Raw genomic sequence first — 22,079 nt, forward strand, 5'->3', positions numbered from 1 at the left:
ATTCTGTCAGGATTTGGCCAGGTTGTTCCGGGTTTTGATCACTAGATGCCCCCATTGTGCTTTTTGACCTCATGTTTTTTCCCTTGTTCCCCATTATTATTTGCACCTGTGCCTCGTTTTCCCTGATTGTATTTAAACCCTTAGTTTCCCTCAGTTCTGTGCTCTGTGTTTGTATGTTAGCACCCAGCCCTAGTGTTCTGTGTATTCTTGTCGATTCCGGTGGATGCTCTTGTGGAATTTTGTTTTTGAGTATCTCTTGAGGCTTTTTTGTGCTATTCCTACCACCTTTTGGATTTGCCATTTTTTGTATTGAAGGACTTCTCCTTTTTACTTAAATACACCGTCTTAAGTACTGCTGTGTCTGCCTCATCTTCTGGGTTCTGCTGACTATTCGTGGCTCAGTTGGTTAAGTGACTGTTTCTCACTCCGGAGACCCAGGTTCGTAACCGGGTCCTGACAGAGGGTGTTTTGAGTCCTTTCTAGTGCAGAATTAGATCCCTTATTCTCGAGTTTCCAAATACTGTAAACGAGAGTCTCTCCTCTTATTGTTTATTCCCTGCTCTTACAGTGCTTACCCCTTCATTTTTCTCACATTTTATTAGGTTACAGTCTTATTCAAAAATTGATTAATAAAATGTTCTAATGTCCTAATCAATCTACATACAATACCCCACAATGACAAAGCAAAAACTGGTTTTTAGAAATGTTTTCGAAAAAATAAAAAAATAAAAACATTTACAAACGTATTCAGACCCTTTACTCAGTACTTTGTTGAAGCACCTTTGGCAGCAATTACAGACTTGAGTCTTCTTGGGTATGAGGCCACAAGCTTGGCACACCTATATTTGGGGAGTTTCTCCCATTCTTCTCTGCAGATCCTATCAAGCTCTGTCAGGTTGGATGGGGAGCATTGCTACATAGCTATTTTCAGGTCTCTCCAAAGATGTTCGATCGGGTTCACGTCCGGGTTCTGGCTGGGCCACTCAAGGACATTCAGAGACTTGCCCCGAGGCCACTCCTGCGTTGTCTTGGCTGTGTGCTTAGGGTCATTGTCCTGTTGGTAGGTTAACCTTCGCCCCAGTCTGAGGACCTGAGCTCTCTGGAGCAGGTTTTCATTACGTATCTTTCTGTAAAAAAAAAATCCCCACTGCCTGAGGCTGCCACCACCGTGCTTCACCGTAGTGATGGTGCCAGGTTTCCTCCAGACGTGACGCTTGGCATTCAGTCCAAAGTGTTCAATCTTGGTTTCATCAGACCAGAGAATCTTGTTACTCATGGTCTGAGAGTCTTTAGGTGCCTTTTGGCAAACTCCAAGCGGGCTGTCATGTGCCTTTCACAGAGGAGTGGCTTCCATCTGGCCACTCTACCATAAAGTCCTGATTGGTGGTGTGCAGCAGAGATGGTTGTCCTTCTGGAAGAATCTCTCATCTCCACAGAGGAACTCTAGAGCTTTGTCAGAGTGACCATCGGGTTCTTGGTCACCTCCCTGACAAAGGCCCTTCTCCCCCGATTGCTCAGTTTGGCCGGGTAGCTAGTTCTGGGAAGAGTCTTGGTGGTTACAAACTTCTTCCATTTAAGAATGATGGAGGCCACTGTGTTCTTTGGGACCTTCAATGCTGCAGAAATAATTTGGTACTCTTCCCCAGATCTGTGCCTCATCACAATCCTGTCTCAGAGCTCTACGGACAATTCCTTTGACCATGCATTGTCAACTCTGGGACCTTATGGCGTGTCCAATCAGTTGAATCATGTCCAATCAGTTGAATTTTCCATAGCTGGACTCCAATACACAAAGAAAAGTGTGAAAGGTGCAAACAATTATGTGTCAATTACCAGCTACATGGCTGTTTTACTTGGACTATTCGCATTAGCGGCTAAAATGCTACACAAAACAAGTGTTCTTATTGAGTGAATTCCTCTTTTGTTTCCTTCTTCAATGTGACACAATTGTGTACATGCGTTTTCATTGATGCATACTTTTGTTTTGAGTATCATCTGAGAAAGTGGCGTGCTCTCACCTACCTTGTGAAAAACCCGTGAAAAACCCGAATACTAGGGAGGCGCCCGAAAACATGCATGTTTTTATACTTGACAGTAGATTTGCTAGAGGGCACACCAGCCCACGAATGCCCTCCCTCCACCTCCATGTCTCAGACTGGGGGAATGCTGAACACTACAGAATCATAATGTTTCAAGTTCATATTTTGCTTCTAAACATTTGTTTTCTGATATGAAGGTATGAAAAAATAAAGGTGGATTTTCACCCCAAAAAAATTATCCTTGGCTCTATTCAGACTAGAGTTAAATAAGTTGATTTAAAGTGGTCCATTTTTTTATTGAGTTATTGTTTTGTCTACTTATCTCAAGTCTGAATTGGACACCATGAGCTGGAGAACCGTTTTCTCCAGGAAGACTGGCTGAGTGGGCTAAAGCAGTGTCACAAGCAGGAGAACTAAGTGCACATCCACCTTCTCACATGTATACCACTGGTGAGGGCTCACTTTATACCTGTTCCCTCTGCTATAACTTACTTACCCCGAAGCATTTTGATTGTAACGTTATTCATATTCTCACAGTTTCCTGGTAACTGTAGACTATAATTAGTGCCAAAGTCTACCCTAGGAAACTATTTAATTCCTAGTGTCTTCTTTAAAATGTTATTCAAAATATTGACAAATTCTATCAATATTCAGAATCAATCAGTATTTATGCTATAAACCATTTGAAATGTAAAAACATTTGATTATATGAGACACAGTTTGCCAAAACATTTTGTGTTTGGATGTTACCTTCTACATGCACTGAAACACCAACAAGTGTTGTCACGTTCTGGCCTTTATTTCCTTTGTTTTGTCTTTATTTAGTATGGTCAGGGCGTGAGTTGGGGTGGGCAGTCTATGTGTGTTTTTCTATGTTGGGGTTTTGAGTTCAGCCTAGTAAGGTCTCAATCAGAGGCAAGTGTCGTTAGTTGTCTCTGATTGAGAATCATACTTAGGCAGCCTGGGTTTCACTTTTGAGTTGTGGGTGTTTGTTTCCGCGTGAGTGTTTGTTGCCACACGGTACTGTTTCGGTTTCGTTCATGTTCACGTTTATTGTTTTGTATTTCATAGTGTTCAGTCTATGTCTTAAAATAAACGTTATGGACACTTACCACGCTGCGCATTGGTCCTCCGATCCTTCTCGCTACTCTTCCTCAGAATAGGAGGAAGAATGCCGTTACAGAAACACCACCAACCAAGGACCAAGCAGCGTGGTAACAGGCAGCAGCAGCAGGAGACGCAGCGATACCTGGAGAGATGGACTTGGGAGGAGATTCTGGACGGCAAGGGACCTTGGGCACAGCCGGGTGAATATCGTCGCCCCAAGGCAGAGCTGGAGGCAGCGAAAGCCGAGAGGCGGCATTATGAGGAGCTAGCTCGGCAGCACGGCTGGAAGCCCGAGAGGCAGCCCCAAATCCAAATATTTCTTAGGGGGTGGCACACGGGGAGTGTGGCGAGTTCAGGTAGGAGACCTGCGCCAACTTCCCGTGCCTACCGGAGAGCGAGAGCGACCGGGCAGGCACCGTGTTATGCGGTGGAGCGCATGGTGTCCCCGGTGCGTGTGCATAGCCCGGTGCGGTAAATTCCAGCTCCTCGTATTGGCCGGGCTAGAGTGGGATTCGAGCCAGGTGCCATGAAGCCAGCTCTACGCAGCTGGTCTCCAGCACGTCTCCTTGGGCCGGCGTACATGGCACAAGCCTTACGCATGGTATCCTTCCTGTTTGGCCCTGTCCGGGGGTGTCCTCGGATGGGGCCACAGTGTCTCCTGACCCCTCCTGTCTCAGCCTCCTGTATTTATGCTGCAGTAGTTTATGTGTCGGGGGGCTGGGGTCAGTTTGTTATATCTGGAGTACTTCTCCTGTCCAATTCGGTGTCCTGTGTGAATCTAAGTGTGCGTTCTCTAATTCTCTCCTTCTCTCTCTCGGAGGACCTGAGCCCTAGGACCATGCCCCAGGACTACCTGACATGATGACTCCTTGCTGTCCCCAGTCCACCTGGCCGTGCTGCTGCTCCAGTTTCAACTGTTCTACCTTATTATTATTTGACCATGCTGGTCATTTATGAACATTTGAACATCTTGGCCATGTTCTGTTATAATCTCTACCCGGCACAGCCAGAAGAGGACTGGCCACCCCACATAGCCTGGTTCCTCTCTAGGTTTCTTCCTAGGTTTTGGCCTTTCTAGGGAGTTTTTCCTAACCACCGTGCTTCTACACCTGCATTGCTTGCTGTTTGGGGTTTTAGGCTGGGTTTCTGTACAGCACTTTGAGATATCAGCTGATGTACAAAGGGCTATATAAATACATTTGATTTGATTTGATTTGATTTGTCCCCGGTTCGCCAGCACAGCCCAGTGTGGGCTATTCCACCTCACCGCACTGGCCTGGCTACGGGGAGCATTCAACCAGGTAATGTTGGGCAGGCTCGGTGCTCAAGAGCTCCAGTGCGTCTGCACGGTCCGGTCTATCCGGTGCCACCTCCACGCAACAGCCCTCCGGTGGCAGCCCCCTGCACCAGGCTGTCTCCCCCCGTCTTCTCCCTACAGATGCTCCTGCCTGTCCAGCGCTGCCAGCGCTTTCCTCCTGCCCAGCGCTGTCAGAGTCTCCCGTCTGTCCTGAGCCGCCAGTCTCCCGTCTGTCCTGAGCCGCCAGAGTCTCCCGTCTGTCCTGAGCCGCCAGAGTCTTCCGTCTGTCCTGAGTCGCCAGAGTCTCCTGTCTGTCCTGAGCCGCCAGAGTCTCCCGTCTGTCCTGAGCTGCCAGAGTCTCCCGTTAGCCAGGAGCCGCCAGAGCCGCCAGTCAGCCAGGAGCCGCCAGAGCCTCCAGTCAGCCAGGAGCCGCCAGAGCCGCCAGTCAGCCAGGAGCCGCCAGAGCCGCCAGTCAGTCAGGGCCCGACAGAGCCGTCAGTCAGCCAAGAGCCGCCAGAGTCGTCAGTCAGCCAAGAGCCGCCAGAGCCGCCAGTCAGCCAAGAGCCGCCAGAGCCGCCAGTCAGCCAGGAGCCGCCAGGAGCCGCCAGAGCCGCCAGTCAGTCAGGGCCCGACAGAGCCGTCATTCAGCCAAGAGCCGCCAGAGCCGTCAGTCAGCCAAGAGCCGCCAGAGCCGTCAGTCAACCAAGAGCCGCCAGAGCCGTCAGTCAGCCAGGCGATGCCAGAATCGCCCTTCACTCCAGAGCTGCCGGAGTCTCCCGCCTGTCCGGTGCTGCCGGAATCTCCCGTCAATTCTGGACCCATGGCTAGGGTCCCCAGTCGGAGGTCGGCGGCGAGGGTCGCCGCTCATAAGAGGCCACGGTGGCGGTTGAGGAGGCAACAGGGACACTTTGGGTGTTTCAGAGTACTTCCGTTCTGTTTTGAAATAAATTCAGTGTATCAGAACACTGACATTGGGTTTACATTCGAACACCGTCTAAACTCTATATCTCAGCTTTGGCACACTACTATCATGTTTTTATTACACAATTATGGTATTTTGAGTCTCTATTATTTTGAAACTTTTGTGAGTGTAATGTTTACTGTTCATTTCACTTGTGTTTATTATCTATTCCACTTGGCTTGGCCAATGATTCCCATGACAATAAAGCCAACTTAATTGGTATATACTAAGGAGGAGACAGGGTGATAGGGTAGAGAGAGAGGGAGAGAGAGATAAAGCACATACTATGGTGATAGGGCAGAGAGAGAGAGAGAGAGAGAGAACCCATATTTATGTGTATTTATTTTCCCTTGTGTACTTTAACCATTTGTACATTGTGTAATGTCTTTATTGTTTTGAAACTTCTGTATGTGTAATGTTTACTGTGCATTTTTATTGTTTATTATCTACCTCACTTGCTTTGGCAATGTTAACACATGTTTCCCATACCAATAAATTTCCTTGAATTGAATTGAATTGAGAGAGAGAGAGAGAGAGAGAGAATGAGAGAGAGAGAACGAGAGAATGAGAGAGAGAGAGAACGAGAGAATGAGAGAGAGAGAGAGAGAAAGAACGAGAGAGAACGAGAGAGAGAGAGAGAGAGAGAGAGAACGAGAGAGAGAGAGAGTGAGTGTGAAGGGGGTGGGGTGGAGAGAGCAGAGAGGGAGAGGGTGAAGGGGGAGGGGTGGAGTGGCTTGTTCTTTCTTAGTGGCTGTACATAGAACTCCGTGGCTCAGGCTGACTATGTAGTGCAGTTGTGAAAGAAGAGCGAGAGAGAGTGAGAGAAAGAGGGCACAGACTTTCTCTACCAGGTGAATGAGTTACTGAGAGGAGAGAGCAGCAGGAAAGAATATCAGCTTTCACAGGACTGTGTTTTTCCATTGGATTACAAACAGCAAGAGGGAGAGAAATTTCCCAGAACACACTTAGAAGGTAAGAATACCTTTAATTGAACTCATTACCCTGTTACGTACCTCTTTTCTAACTCCCTCTGATCCTCTCTCTCGTTCTGTGCCAGATTAGGCAGGTGCAGGTTTCAAGTCATAATCTATTGTTTTGGACAAAATTACACTTGGCTTGGATGGCTGTTTGGAAGTACTTTTGACAGTAAACCACTAAATAAATTGTATGTTTGAGTTGGATTTCCTTGCTATGCTAGTACTATGATAGTGTATCTGTAACAAGCATTTTGGTTCAGTTATGTACAGGTTTCATAATCCGATTCTGTGTATAGTTTGTTTCATGGTGTGGATTGGTCAGACGGACATGACAACAGTAATGTAACCCACATATAATACTAACGTATGAGATTTGAATATGTGCCATGAAAGTGCCATAAAAATGTCTGAAAGTGTCGTGTACAGATTGTTATGTATCCTACATACTATGATTACTGTTAACTCTGTCTTTGGACTGTGTCTCCGTGCGCAGTCCAAAGCAAGGCTATAGCAGCAAGGCTATAGCTGTCCACAGTACTGCAGCACTGTGCCATTCTGTATGTCTGAGGCAGTCCCGTGCCAGACTGGAACCAGACTGGACCCAACAGACCATGTCATATTCACAGGGATTAGATACACAAGACAAAGCTGTCGTCTACAAAAGGAACGTTTGATTAGCAAGTAAGACCTCAGGGACATATATTTACTGATCAGTAGGTTTACTGATCAATAGGTTTACTGATCAATAGGTTTACTGATCAATAGGTTTACTGATCAATAGGTTTACTGATCAATAGGTTTACTGATCAGTAGGTTTACTGATCAATAGGTTTACTGATCAATAGGTTTACTGATCAATAGGTTTACTGATCAATAGGTTTACTGATCATTAGGTTTACTGATCAATAGGTTTACTGATCAATAGGTTTACTGATCAATAGGTTTACTGATCAGTAGGTTTACTGATCAATAGGTTTACTGATCGATAGGTTTACTGATCAGTAGGTTTACTTGGCTTAATCAATAATGGACAGTATTTGCTGTATTTGCACCATACAGGCCGTTTTCCTTTAAAATATATATTAATTTTTTTGCCTTTTGCCTCAGACCGCCTCTTCTCCTCTCAGAGTTGGTCATTGTCTTCCCAAATGTTTCTAACAGATCATGTAGGGAAAACGTGATATAATTTGCCCTTTGATACGGTCATTCTGGTCACATGTTCATTTACAGTACATAGAGTTGACCTGTGATTTGTTGGTGACAGATGGTGGTGGTGATTGTGATGGGGTTTGTCTGTGTGTGCTTGTGTGTGTGTGTGTGTGTGTGTGTGTGTAGTTGGTGATGGTTTTGATGGTAGTTGATGATGGTGTTGATGGTGGTTTGTGATGGTGGTTGGTGATTGGTGATGGTGATGTTTATTGGTGATGGTATTGATGGTGTTTGATGGTAGTTGGTGATGGTGGTTGGTGATGGTGCTGTTGGTCGTTGGTGATGGTGTCGATGGTAGTTGGTGATGGTGGTTGATTATGGTGTTGCTGGTGGTTGGTGATGGTGGATGATGGTGGTTGATTATGGTGTTGATGGTAGTTGGTGATGGTGGTTGATGACGGTGTTGATGGTAGCGGTGATAGTGGTTGGTGATGGTGGGTGTGTCTTTACTGTGCAGTTTGCTACATGACTGTGCCTTCAGCTGGTGCACACACACACACCATTACCAACCACCATCAGCAACCACCATCACCAACCACAATCCACAACAACCATCACCACCGCCATCAACACCATCACCACTACCATCAAAACCATCACCACTATCATCCACACCATCACCAACTACCATCAACACCATCACCAAGCACCATCACCACTACCATCAACACCATCACCACTACCATCAAAACCATCACCAACCACCATAAACACCATCACCACTATCATCAACACCATCACCAATCACCATCAACACCATCACCAACTACCATCAACATCATCACCAACCACCATCAACACCATCACCAACGACCATCAATACCATCACCAGTAACATCAACACCATCATCAACAACCATCAACACATCATCAACTACCATCAACAACACCACCACCACCACCACCATCAATACCATCACCAACTACCATCAATACCATCATCAACCATCATCACCAACTACCATCAACACTGTCATCAACCACCATCACCACCAACTGCCATAAACACCATCACCAGTACCATCAACACCATCATCAACCATCACCATCACCACCACCATCCCCAACCACCATCAAATCAAATGTATTTATAAAGCCCTTCTTACATCAGCCGATGTCACAAAGTGCGATACAGAAACCCAGCCTAAAACGCCAAACAGCAAGCAATGCAGATGTAGAAGTACGGTGGCTGGGAAAAACTCCCAAGAAAGGCAGGAACCTAGGAAGAAACCTTGAGAGGAACCAGGCTCTGAGGGGTGGCCAGTCCTCTTCTGGCTGTGCTGGGTGGAGGTTATAACAGCAGATGGCTAAGATGTTCAAACGTTCATAGATGACCCCAAGGGTCAAATAATAGTAATCACAGTGGTTGTTAGAGGGTGCAACAGGTCAGTCAACTTTGCCAAAGCACAGCCCCCTCACCACTAGAGGGATATCTTCAAACCACCAACTTACTACCCCGAGACAAGGCCGAGTATAGCCCACTAAGATCTCCCCACGGCACGAACCCAAGGGGGGCGCCAACCCGGGCAGGAAGATCACGTTAGTGACTCAACCCACTCAAGTGACGCACCCCTCCTACGGACGGCATGGAAGAGTACCAGTAAGCCAGTGACTCAGCCTTCGTAATAGGGTTAGAGGCAGAAAATCCACGTGGAGAGAGGGGAACTGGCCAGGCAGAGACAGCAAGGGCGTTTTTTCGCTCCAGTGCCTTTCCATTCACCTTAATACACCTGGGCCAGACTACACTCAATCATAGGATTTACTGGGGCGGCAGGGTTGCCTAGTGGTTAGAGCGTTGGACTAGTAACCGAAAGGTTGCAAGTTCAAATCCCCGAGCTGACAAGGTACAAATCTGTCATTCTGCCACTGAACAGGCAGTTAACCCACTATTCCTAGGCTGTCATTGAAAATAAGAATATGTTCTTAACTGACTTGCCTAGTAAAATAAAAGTAAACTTTAAAAAAAAAACTGAAGAGATGAGTCTTCAATAAAGACTTAAAGGTTGAGACAGAGAAGCCAGTGTAGAGAGGCTAGCATTGGAATAATATGATCACACTTTTTGGTTCTAGTCAAGATTCTAGCAGCCGTGTTTAGCACTAACTGAAGTTTATTTTGTGCTTTATCTGGGTAGCCGGAAAGTAGAGCATTGCTGTAGTCTAACCTAGAAGTGACAAAAGCATGGATGAATTTTTTTGCATCATTTTTGGACAGAAGGTTTCAGATTTTTGCAATGTTACGTAGATTAAAAAAAGCTATCCTTGAAACAGTTTGTCAAAAGAGAGATCGGGGTCCAGCGTAACGCAGAGGTCCTTCACAGTTTTATTTCTGACGACTGTACAACTATCAAGATGAATTGTCAGATCCAACAGAAGATCTCTTTGTTTCTTGGAAACTAGAACTAGCATCTCTGTTTTGTCCGAGTTTAAAAGTAAAATATTTGCCGCCATCCACTTCCTTATGTCTGAAACACTGGCTTCCAGGGAGGGCAATTTTGGGACTTCCCCATGTTTCATCAAAATGTACAGCTGTGTGTCATCTGCATAGCAGTGAAACATTAAGTTAACATTATGTTTCAGAATTTTATCACCAGGAGGTAAAATATTTAGTGAAAACAATAGTGGTCCTAAAACGGAACCTCGAGGAACACCGAAATTTACATTTGATTTGTCAGATGACAAACAGTCCACTAAGACAAACTGATATCTTTTTGACAGATAAGATCTAATCCAGGCCAGAACCTGTCTGTGTAGACCAATTTGGGTTTCCAATCTCTCCAAAAGAATGTGGTGATCGATGGTATCAAAGCAGCACTAAGGTCTTAGGAGCATGAGGACAGAGCCTTGGTCTGATTTTCTGAATACCAGAGAGTTAGTTTTTTATGACAAATATTTTTTTTGTTTTTAGGGGTGCATCTGCATCTAGGGTATTACGCACAAAGTTCCTCAGTTAGATGGCTAACCGATTTTTGTACTCTGACGTCCTTGGGTGGGTGGAGGGAGTCTGGAAGGGCATCTCGGAATCTTTGGATTGTCCAATAATTTATAGCACGGCTTTTGTTGGTCCTTGGTTGGGGTCTGAGCAGATTGTTTGTTGCGATTGCAAACATAATAAAATGGTGGTCCGATAGTCCAGGATTATGAGGAAAAACATTAAGATCCACAATATTTATTCCAAGGGACAAAACTAGGTCCAGAGTCTGACTGTGGCAGTGAGTAGGTCCAGAGACATGTTGGACAAAACCCACTGAGTCGAGGATGGCTTCGAAAGCCTTTTGGAGTGGGTCTATGGACTTTTCCATGTGAATATTAAAGTCATCCAAAATTTGAATATTATCTGCCATAACTACAATGTCTGATAGGAATTCAGGGAACTCAGTGAGGAATGCTGTATATGGCCCAGGAGGCCTGTAAACAGTAGCTATAAAATGGTGATTGAGTAGGCTGCATAGATTTCATCACTAGAAGCTCAAATTACGAAAACGCAGTAATCTTTTTTTGGTAAATAGAAATTTGCTATCGTAAATGTCATCAACATCTCCGCCCTTGCGGGATGTGCGGTGAATATGGTCACTAGTGTAACCAGGAGGAAAGGCCTAATTTAACACAGTAAATTCATCAGGCTTAAGCCATGTTTCAGTCAGGCCAATCACATTAAGACTATGATCAGTGACTATGTTCATTGAGTTGAACTGCTTTGGAGGTGAGGGATCTAACATTAAGTAGCCCAATTTTGAGATGTGAGGTATCACAATCTCTTTCAATAATGACAGGAATGGAGGTGAGATTGCTAAGGCGAACATCGCCATGTTCAGTTTTGTCCAACCGAGATCAAGGCACAGACACAGTCTCAATGGGGATAGCTGAGCTGACTACACTGACTGTCCTAGTGGCAGATTCCACTAAGCTGGCAGGCTGGCTAACAGCCTGCTGCCTGACCTGGATCTCATTGTGGAGCTAGAGGAGTTAGAGGCCTGTCTATGTTCATAGATAAGACGAGAGCACCCCTCCAGCTAGGATGGAATCCGTCACTCCTCAACATCAACACCATCCCCAACCACCATCAACACCATCACCAACTACCATCAAGACCATCACCAACTAGACACACACACATACACACTTTTGCAACTCACTGTTTATATGGCTATGGCAGATCATGTTTTTCAAAATATACAGTACAATGCATATAAAAGACAGAGAGACACACATACATGGGCACACACACCTCAGTCACAAACACTTGTATAATTAAGCAATAAGGCACGAGGGGGGGTGGTATATTGCCAATATACCACGGCTAAGGGATATTCTTAAGTACGATGCAACTCGGAGTCCCTGGATACAGCCCTTAGCCGTGAAATATTGGCTATATACCACAAACCCAGAGGTGCCTTATTACTATTATAAACAGGCTACCAACGTAATTAGAGCAGTAAAAATAAATGTTTAGTCATACCCGTGGTATATACTGTCAGCCAATCAGCATTCAGGGCTCGAACCACCCAGTTCATAATGTTCACATGGACATGGAGAGAATCTTGACCACTCCTTAATAACCCAGCAGTTGGTGTTGATGTATGTATGTGTGTGTGTGTGTGTGTGTGTGTGTGTGTGTGTGTGTGTGTGTGTGTGTGTGTGTGTGTGTGTGTGTGTGTGTGTGTGTGTGTGTGTGTGTGTGTGTGTGTGTGTGTGTGTGTGTGTGTGTGTGTGTGTGTGTGCGTGCGTGCGTGTGTGTGTGTGTGGAGAGAATGATTTATTTCAGCTTTTATTTCTTTCATCACATTCCAAGTGGGTCAGAAGTTTACATTCACTCAATTAGAATTTGGTAACATTGCCTTTAAATTGTTTCAGGTAGCCTTCCACAAGCTTCCCACAATAAGTTGGGTGAATTTTGGCCCATTCCTCCTGACAGAGCTGGTGTAACTGAGTCAGGTTTGTAGGCCTCCTTGCTCGCACACGCTTTTTCAGTTCTGCCCACAAATGTTCTATGGGACTGAGGTCAGGGCTTTGTGATGGCCACTCCAATACCTTGACTTTGTTGTCCTTAAGCCATTTTGCCACAACTTTGGAAGTATACTTGGGGTCAATGTCCTTTTGAAAAACCCATTTGCGACAAAGCTTTAACTTCCTGACTGATGTCTTGAGATGTTGCATCAAAGGTAACCACATCATTTTCCTGCCTCATGATGTCATCTAATTTGTGAAGTGCACCAATCGCTCCTGTCTCAAAGCACCCCCACAACATAATGATGGCCATTATGGCCAAACAGTTATATTCTTGTTTCGTCAGACCAGATGACATTTCTCCAAAAAGTACGATCTTTGTCCCAATGTGCAGTTGCAGACCATAGTCTGTCTTTTTTATGGGGGTTTTGGAGCAGTGACTTGTTCCTTGCTGAGCGGCCTTTCAGGTTATGTCGATATAGGACTCGTTTTACTGTGGATATAGATACATTTGTACCTGTTTCCTCCAGCATCTTCACAGGGTCCTTTGCTGTTATTCTGGGATTGATTTGCACTTTTCGCACCAAAGTACGTTCATCTCTAGGAGACAGAACGCGTCTCCTTCCTGAACGGTATGACGGCTGCGTGGTCCCATGGTGTTTATACTTGTGTACCATTGTTTGTACAGATGAATGTGGTACCTTCAGGAATTTGGAAATTGCTCCCAAGGATGAACCAGACTTGTGGAGGTCTACAATATTTTTCTGAGGTCTTGGCTGATTTCTTTTGATTTTCCCATGATTTCAAGCAAAGAGGTACTGAGTTTGAAGGTAGGCCTTGAAATACATCCACAGGTACACCTCCAATTGACTCAAATTGTGTAAATTAGCCTATCAGAAGCTTCTAAAGTCATGACAGAATTTTCTGGAAATTTCTAAGCTGCTTCAAGGCACAGTCAACTTAGTGTGTGTAAACTTCTGACACACTGGAATTGTGATACAGTGCATCATGAGTGAAATAATCTGTCTGTAAACAATTGTTGGAAAAATTATTTGTATCATGTACAAAGTAGATGTCCTAACCGACTTGCCAAAACTGCAGCTCGTTAACAAGACATTTGTGGAGTGGTTGAAAAACTAGTTTTAATGACTCCAACCTAAGTGTATGTAAACTTCCAACTTCAACTGTAAATATTATACCCCCCCAAAATGCTTAACTCCTCTGTTATTGTAATGGTGAGAGGTTAGCATGTCTTGGGGGTATTGTATTTGTGTGTCTGTAACTTTCTCACTCATCATTATTCACGATTCTTTCAGGACTATCCATAATCACGGTAGAATCCACATAAATGTAGAAGTGTTTAGAAACATATTATATTCTCATTTACAATAAAAGTGACTCCAAAATGACAAAACATTCTTTACCATTATTTGCTATTGGGCACAAAACAATCTTAAACACAACCAAAACTAACAGTAAATGCATCCAACAAGATTGAAGAGTCACAAGCTTGATGTAACCATTGCGTGTTATGAATACCGGACCAAATACTAAACTTTGACTACTTTAATACACATAAGTGAATTTGTACCAATACATTTGGTCCTGTAAAATTGGTGGGCTATGTACAAAAAGTGCTGTAATTTCTAAATGGTTCACCCGATACAGATCATTGTATCATTTAAAATCCAAAGTTCTGGAGTACAGAGCCAAAACAACAACAAATGTGTCACTGTCCCAATACGTTTGGAGCTCATATGGTCTGTAAGACAGGACAGAGAGTGAAGCATGCTCTTTGGGACATTTCCTGAAGTGTGACAGATTAGCTCTGACAGATAGCAGGAAGTTTGTCTGTTTCCGTGCCGACATGATAACATTATACTACGGTGTTGATAATAATGTCATGCCCCTCGTTTCTGACTGTGCCCTGATGGCATGTCCCTTTAGATAAACAGTCAAGTACAGCATTCAGTGCTATTTTAGTGTGGCTGCATCCGTCAACGTTTTATGCAATGAGACTCCAGAGAGCCATGTCTATACCACTTAAAGGGTGCATCCCAAACGGCACACGAGTACCTATAATATAGTGCACTACTTTTGACCTACAGGCCCTGGTCAAATGTAGTGCATTTTATATGGAATAGGATGTAATTTGGGACACAGGCATGGGGCAAATGAAATACAATTACAATATAGGACAGTTTAATCTTTGTAGCTTTACTTAGCCGTTCTATCCTTCATGCACACGTGTAAGTATAGATGTGCATTGTCCAAATTGAAATATCACATTCTTTGTGTGCTATAGATTACATTCGAAAAGTAGTAGCATTTTTAGGGCAACGTCGAGAGGTCGCTTGAAATTTTAACTCATGTCAAAGCTACATAGTTTACAAAGTGATATGTTACTATTCTTATGAGTTCTTCTGAAATAATCTATACCCACATGACAGGCTTATTCAACAAAATCCTAATTAATCACAGGGAGAGGATTAAAGGAATTCAGTACTTCAATCATCTGTTGCTCACAGTAGGTTCACCTTTTAAATCAAATCAAATATGTTATTGTAAGCTATCACAGTTAGTTGATGTTTTAGATACACTATATGGCCCTGTTGAAGGTTGTGAGTAGATTGTTTAATAAAAGGACCAGATTAACCTGTGTGTTATCACATGGGACGGTTGATATTTTGGTCTTGCTGTCAGAGTCCACTCAAAGCCCACTGTGACCGTGTGAATGGAAACGTTACCAAGTTGGCATACAACTCAGGCCTCTTGCTCCTCCTCCTCCTGCTCCTGCTTCTCCTCCTCCTGCTTCTCCTCCTCCTGCTTCTCCTCTTCCTCCTCCTCTTCCTCCTCCTCCTCCTGCTCCTCATCCTCCCCCTCCTCCAGTCTTCCTAAGCACTCTCTCCAGCTGTTAAATGACCCACTGAGGGTGACTTTAAGGGTTACTGTTGATTTGGAATATTCTCCTACTGTGTTAGGCTAGGTTAGACTAGACCTATAACACATGGTTTTGTTAATCTCTTCCAAAATAATCCATTACTGTTAGGTTTAGACTATATTATCCTTCAGTTAGGATTTTCTACAGAAGTACTTCTGCATCCTAACAGATGTTTTTCTTTTTCGCTTCTGTCAGGGCGATAATGAAGCTTCTAGCGTCATTAACGGTGGTGCTCCTCCTGGTGGTGGTGGAGAGCATGGCGGCAAGAGGCACATCCAGGAGGACGAAGAGGGAGCTGATGAGCCCGCTGCACATGGGGGGCATCAGGGACCCGTTTGGGTCGTACTGCGAGCAGCGGGGTGGCTGCTGCCCGGGTCGTGAGGATCAGTGTACCGTACCCTACCTGGACACCATCTGTTACTGTGACCTGTTCTGTAACCGAACCATCTCAGACTGCTGCCCTGACTTCTGGGGCCACTGTCTGGGCATCTCACCCCCTTTCATTGGTAAGAGAGAGAGAGAGAGAGAGAGAGAGAGAGAGAGAGAGAGTGTGTGTGTGTGTGTGTGTGTGTGTGTGTGTGTGTGTGTGTGTGTGTGTGTGTGTGTGTGTGTGTGTGTGTGTGTGTGTGTGTGTGTGTGTGTGTGTGTGTGGGCCTGCTTTTTAGGATTAAGAAGGAAAAGCCCAGTACAGTGGGAAAAATGTACAGTAGCCAAAGGCATAAGCCCCACTGACAGTCCCCACCCTAACCCTAGCCCCACTGACAGGCCCCACCCTAACCCTAGCCCCACTGACAGGCCCCACCCTAACCCGAGCCCCAACGACAGGCCCCACCCTAACCCTAGCCCCACTGACAGGCCCCACCCTAACCCGAGCCCCAACGACAGGCCCCACCCTAACCCTAGCCCCACTGACAGGCCCCATCCTAACCCTAGCCCCAACGACAGGCCCCACCCTAACCCTAGCCCCAACGACAGGCCCCATCCTAACCCTAGCCCCACTGACAGGCCCCACCCTAACCCTAGCCCCAACGACAGGCCCCACCCTAACCCTAGCCCCACTGACAGGCCCCACCCTAACCCGAGCCCCAACGACAGGCCCCACCCTAACCCTAGCCCCACTGACAGGCCCCATCCTAACCCTAGCCCCAACGACAGGCCCCACCCTAACCCTAGCCCCAACGACAGGCCCCATCCTAACCCTAGCCCCACTGACAGGCCCCACCCTAACCCTAGCCCCACTGACAGGCCCCACCCTAACCCTAGCCCCACTGACAGGCCCCATCCTATACCTAGCCCCACTGACAGGCCCCACCCTAACCCTAGCCCCACTGACAGGCCCCACCCTAACCCTAGCCCCACTGACAGGCCCCACCCTAACCCTAGCCCCACTGACAGGCCCCACCCTAACCCTAGCCCCACTGACAGGCCCTACCCTAACCCTAGCCCCACTGACAGGCCCTACCCTAACCCTAGCCCCACTGACAGGCCCCATCCTAACCCTAGCCCCACTGACAGGCCCTACCCTAACCCTAGCCCCACTGACAGGCCCTACCCTAACCCTAGCCCCACTGACAGGCCCTACCCTAACCCTAGCCCCACTGACAGGCCCCAACCTAACCCTAGCCCCACTGACAGGCCCCACCCTAACCCGAGCCCCAACGACAGGCCCCACCCTAACCCTAGCCCCACTGACAGGCCCCATCCTAACCCTAGCCCCACTGACAGGCCCCATCCTAACCCTAGCCCCACTGACAGGCCCCACCCTAACCCTAGCCCCACTGACAGGCCCTACCCTAACCCTAGCCCCACTGACAGGCCCTACCCTAACCCTAGCCCCACTGACAGGCCCCATCCTAACCCTAGCCCCACTGACAGGCCCTACCCTAAGCCTAGCCCCACTGACAGGCCCTACCCTAACCCTAGCCCCACTGACAGGCCCCATCCTAACCCTAGCCCCACTGACAGGCCCCACCCTAACCCTAGCCCCACTGACAGGCCCTACCATAACCCTAGCCCCACTGACAGGCCCCATCCTAATCCTAGCCCCACTGACAGGCCCCATCCTAACCCTAGCCCCACTGACAGGCCCTACCATAACCCTAGCCCCACTGACAGGCCCTACCATAACCCTAGCCCCACTGACAGGCCCTACCCTAACCCTAGCCCCACTGACAGGCCCCATCCTAATCCTAGCCCCACTGACAGGCCCCACCCTAACCCTAGCCCCACTGACAGGCCCTACCCTAACCCTAGCCCCACTGACAGGCCCTACCCTAACCCTAGCCCCACTGACAGGCCCCATCCTAATCCTAGCCCCACTGACAGGCCCCATCCTAATCCTAGCCCCACTGACAGGCCCCATCCTAACCCTAGCCCCACTGACAGGCCCTACCATAACCCTAGCCCCACTGACAGGCCCTACCATAACCCTAGCCCCACTGACAGGCCCTACCCTAACCCTAGCCCCACTGACAGGCCCCATCCTAACCCTAGCCCCACTGACAGGCCCCACCCTAACCCTAGCCCCACTGACAGGCCCTACCCTAACCCTAGCCCCACTGACAGGCCCCATCTTTATCCTAGCCCCAATGACAGAACCCACACTGAGTGGCTACTATGGGACTAATGAATGAATGGCAAAAACCAACTGCTAATCTTATGTGCACAGGCAAAGTTATTTGTTCAGTTCTCACAGTTGGTTTACAATTCAATAACGCTCTAGGTAGGAGGTCACATTGGCCTGTGAAATATGAATAAGCACATTGGTTATTATGCTCCACATACAGTACATCCCTGCTAGTTGTTGCAGAGGTGGCAGCAGGGCCGTACCTGAGAATAGACCAGGAACAGTGGTCTTCTTATTAGTCTGAGACAGAGGGAGGGGGGAGGCCAGGGAGGGAAGGATATATGAATGGAGGTCAGGAGAAAGAATGTGTGCTATGCAGAGGGAGGGAGCGATAGGTGACGGAAATGGGACAGGAGGCTGGGAGAGGTCGAGACAGGTATGTGCTCACTAGACAACATGGGACATGTCCATACACACACACCAGCAATCACGCGCACACACACATACAATTGAAGTCGGAAGTTTACATACACTTAGGTTGTAGTAATTAAAACTCGTTTTTCAACCCCTCCACAAATTACTTTTTAAGAAACTATAATTTTGGCAAGTCGGTTAGGACATCTACTTCGTGCATGACACAAGTATTTTCCAACAATTGTTTACAGACAGATTATTTCACTTACAATTCACTGTATCACAATTCCAGTGTGTCAGAAGTTTACATACACTAAGTTGACTGTGCCTTTAAACAGCTTGGAAAATTTCTGAAAATTATGTCATGGCTTTAGAAGCTTCTGATAGGCTAACTGACATCATTTGAGTCTATTGGAGGTGTACCTGTGTACTCAGTGCCTCTTTGCTTGACATCATGGGAAAATCAAAAGAAATCAGCCAAGACCTCAGAAAAAAATTGTAGACCTCCACAAGTCTGGTTCATTCTTGGGAGCAATTTCCAAACACCTGAAGGTACCACGTTCATCTGGACAAACAATGGCATGCAAGTATAAACACCATGGGACCACGCAGCCGTCATACTGCTCAGGGAGGAGACGCATTCTGTCTCCTAGAGATGAACGTACTTTGGTGTAAAAAATGCAAATCAATCCCAGAACAACAGCAAAGGACCCTGTGAAGATGCTGGAGGAAACAGGTACAAAAGTATCTATATCCACAGTAAAATGAGTCCTATATCGACGTAACCTGAAAGGCCACTCAGCAAGGAAGAAGCCACGGCTCCAAAACCGTCATAAAAAAGACAGATTACAGTTTGCAACTGCACATTGGGACAAAGATCGTACTTTTTGGAGAAATGTCCTCTGGTCTGATGAAACAAGAATAGAACTGTTTGGGAAAATGACCATCGTTATGTTAGGAGGAAAAAGGGGGAGGCTTGCAAGCCGAAGAACACCATCCAAACCATGAAGCACAGGGGTGGCAGCATCATGTTGTGGGGGTGCTTTGCTGCAGGAGGGACTGATGCACTTCACAAAATAGATGGCCTCATGACGCAGGAAAATTATGGGGATATATTGAAGCAACATCTCAAGACATCAGTCAGGAAGTTAAAGCTTGGTCACAAATGCGTCTTCCAAAGGGACAATGACCACAAGCATACTTCCAAAGTTGTGGCAAAATGGCTTAAGGACAACAAAGGCATGGTATTGGAGTGGCCATCACAAAGTCCTGACCTCAATCCTATAGAACATTTTTGTGCAGAACTGAAAAAACCTGTGCGAGCAAGGAGGCCTACAAACCTGATTCAGTTACACCAGCTCTGTCTGGAGGAATGGGCCAAAATCCACCCAATTTATTGTGCGAAGTTTAACCCAATTTAAAGTCAATGCTACTAAATACTAATTGAGTGTATGTAAACTCCTGACCCGCTGGGAATGTGATGAAAGAAATAAAAGCTGAAATAAATCATTCTCTCTACTATTATTCTGACATTTCACATTCTTAAAATAAACTAGTGATCGTAACTGACCTAAAACAGGGAATATTTACTTGGATTAAATGCCAGGAATTGTGAAAAACTGAGTTGAAATGTATTAGGCTAAGGTGTATGTAAACCTCCGACTTCAACTGTATATGTGTGTGTGTGTGTGTGTGTGTGTGTGTGTGTGTGTGTGTGTGTGTGTGTGTGTGTGTGTGTGTGTGTGTGTGTGTGTGTGTGTGTGTGTGTGTGTGTGTGTGTGTGTGTGTGTGTGTGTGTGTGTGTGTGTGTGTGTGTGTGTGTGTGTGTATATGTAATTAAGCTCATTAAGCTCATTAAGGCATGATGGGGACCTGATATTCTGGGAAACACAGGCCAAGAGCCAACAGCACATTCCAACAGGAGATTACTGAAGCTCAGGGTTCCCAGACCTTTAGTATACACCTCACATCAGGGTGTTACTGTTAAGTCTCTCACTAGAGGCTGGGGGTCTGTAGTGTGTAGTGTGTGTCTGGACTGTGTCGTGTGTAATATTGAGTGTGTAGTGTAGAGTGTGTGTCTGTAGTGTGGAGTGTGTAATGCAGAGTGTGTGTCTGTAGTGTGGAGTGTGTAATGCAGAGTGTGTGTCTGTAGTGTGGAGTGTGTAATGCAGAGTGTGTGTCTGTAGTGTGGAGTGTGTAATGCAGAGTGTATGTCTGTAGTGTGGAGTGTGTAATGCAGAGTGTGTGTCTGTAGTGTGGAGTGTGTAATGCAGAGTGTGTGTCTGTAGTGTGGAGTGTGTAATGCAGAGTGTGTGTCTGTAGTGTGGAGTGTGTAATGCAGAGTGTGTGTCTGTAGTGTGGAGTGTGTGTCAGCATATCGATTGTACAACCAGGGCTGGTAAAACCCTGGATCATTGTTATTCTAACTTTAGAGACGCATATAAGGCCCTCCCCCGCCCTCCTTTCGGAAAAGCTGACCACGACTCCATTTTGTTGCTCCCTGCCTATAGACTGAGACTAAAATAGGAAGCTCCCGCGCTCAGGTCTGTTCAATGCTGGTCCGACCAATCTGATTCCACGCATCAAGATTGCTTCTATCACGTGGATTGGGATATGTTCCTCATTGCGTCATACAACAACAATGACGAATTCACTGATTCGGTGAGCGAGTTTATTAGCAAGTGCATCAGCGATGTCGTACCCACAGTAACTATTAAAACATTCCCAAACCAGAAACCGTGGATTGATGGCAGCATTCACACAAAACTGAGAGCGTGAACAACTGCTTTTAACCAGGGCAAAGTGACCGGAAAGATGACCAAATACAAACAGTGTAGCTATTCCCTCCACAAGGTAATCAAACAAGCTAAGCGTCAGTATAGAGACAAAGTAGAGTCGCAATTCAATGGCTCAGACACAAGGGGTATGTGGAAGTGTCTACAGTCAATCATGGATTACAAAAAGAAAACCAGCCCCGTCGCGGACCAGGATGTCTTGCTCCCAGACAGACAAAGCAACTTCTTTACTCGCTTTGAGGACAATACAGTGCGCTACCAAAACCTGCTAACACGGCCCGCTACCAAAACCTCCGGACTCTCCTTCACTGCAGCCGATGTGAGTAAAACATTTAAACGTGTTAACCCTCGCAAGGCTGCAGGCCCAGACGGCATCCCCAGCCACATCCTCAGAGCATGCGCAGACCAGCTGGCTGGTGTGTTTACGGACATATTCAATCAATCCTTATCCCAGTCTGCTGTCCCCACATGCTTCAAGAGGGCCACCATTGTTCCTGTTCCCAAGAAAGCTAAGGTAACTGAGCTAAATGACTACCGCCCCGTAGCACTCACTTCCGTCATCATGAAGTGCTTTGAGAGACGAGTCAAGGACCATATCACCTCCAGCCTGCCTGACACCCTAGACCCACTCCAATTTGCTTACCGCCCCAATGGGTCCACAGACGACTCAATCGCAACCATGCTGCACACTGCCCTAACCCATCTGGTCAAGAGGACTACCTATGTAATAATGCTGTTCATTGACTACAGCCCAGCATTTAACACCATAGTACCCTCCAAACTCGTCATCAAGCTCAAGACCCTGGGTCTCGCCCCCACCCTGTGCAAC

At 46.4% G+C, this 22,079-nt stretch overlaps 1 protein-coding gene across 1 annotated transcript in view; it reads left to right on the forward strand.

Moving 5' to 3' along the window:
- Positions 1-6,152: 6,152 nt before the first annotated feature.
- LOC135551842 (tubulointerstitial nephritis antigen-like) overlaps positions 6,153-22,079 on the forward strand; it is an 83,396-nt gene continuing 67,469 nt past the window's right edge. The window contains exons 1-2 of the mRNA XM_064983092.1: positions 6,153-6,376; positions 15,671-15,981. Coding sequence (XP_064839164.1) covers positions 15,678-15,981 — 304 coding nt within the window. The 5' untranslated portion in view covers positions 6,153-6,376; positions 15,671-15,677. The remainder of the gene's footprint in view (positions 6,377-15,670; positions 15,982-22,079) is intronic.

Source organism: Oncorhynchus masou, chromosome 13 (assembly GCF_036934945.1).
Source record: "Oncorhynchus masou masou isolate Uvic2021 chromosome 13, UVic_Omas_1.1, whole genome shotgun sequence".
NCBI lineage: Eukaryota > Metazoa > Chordata > Actinopteri > Salmoniformes > Salmonidae > Oncorhynchus > Oncorhynchus masou.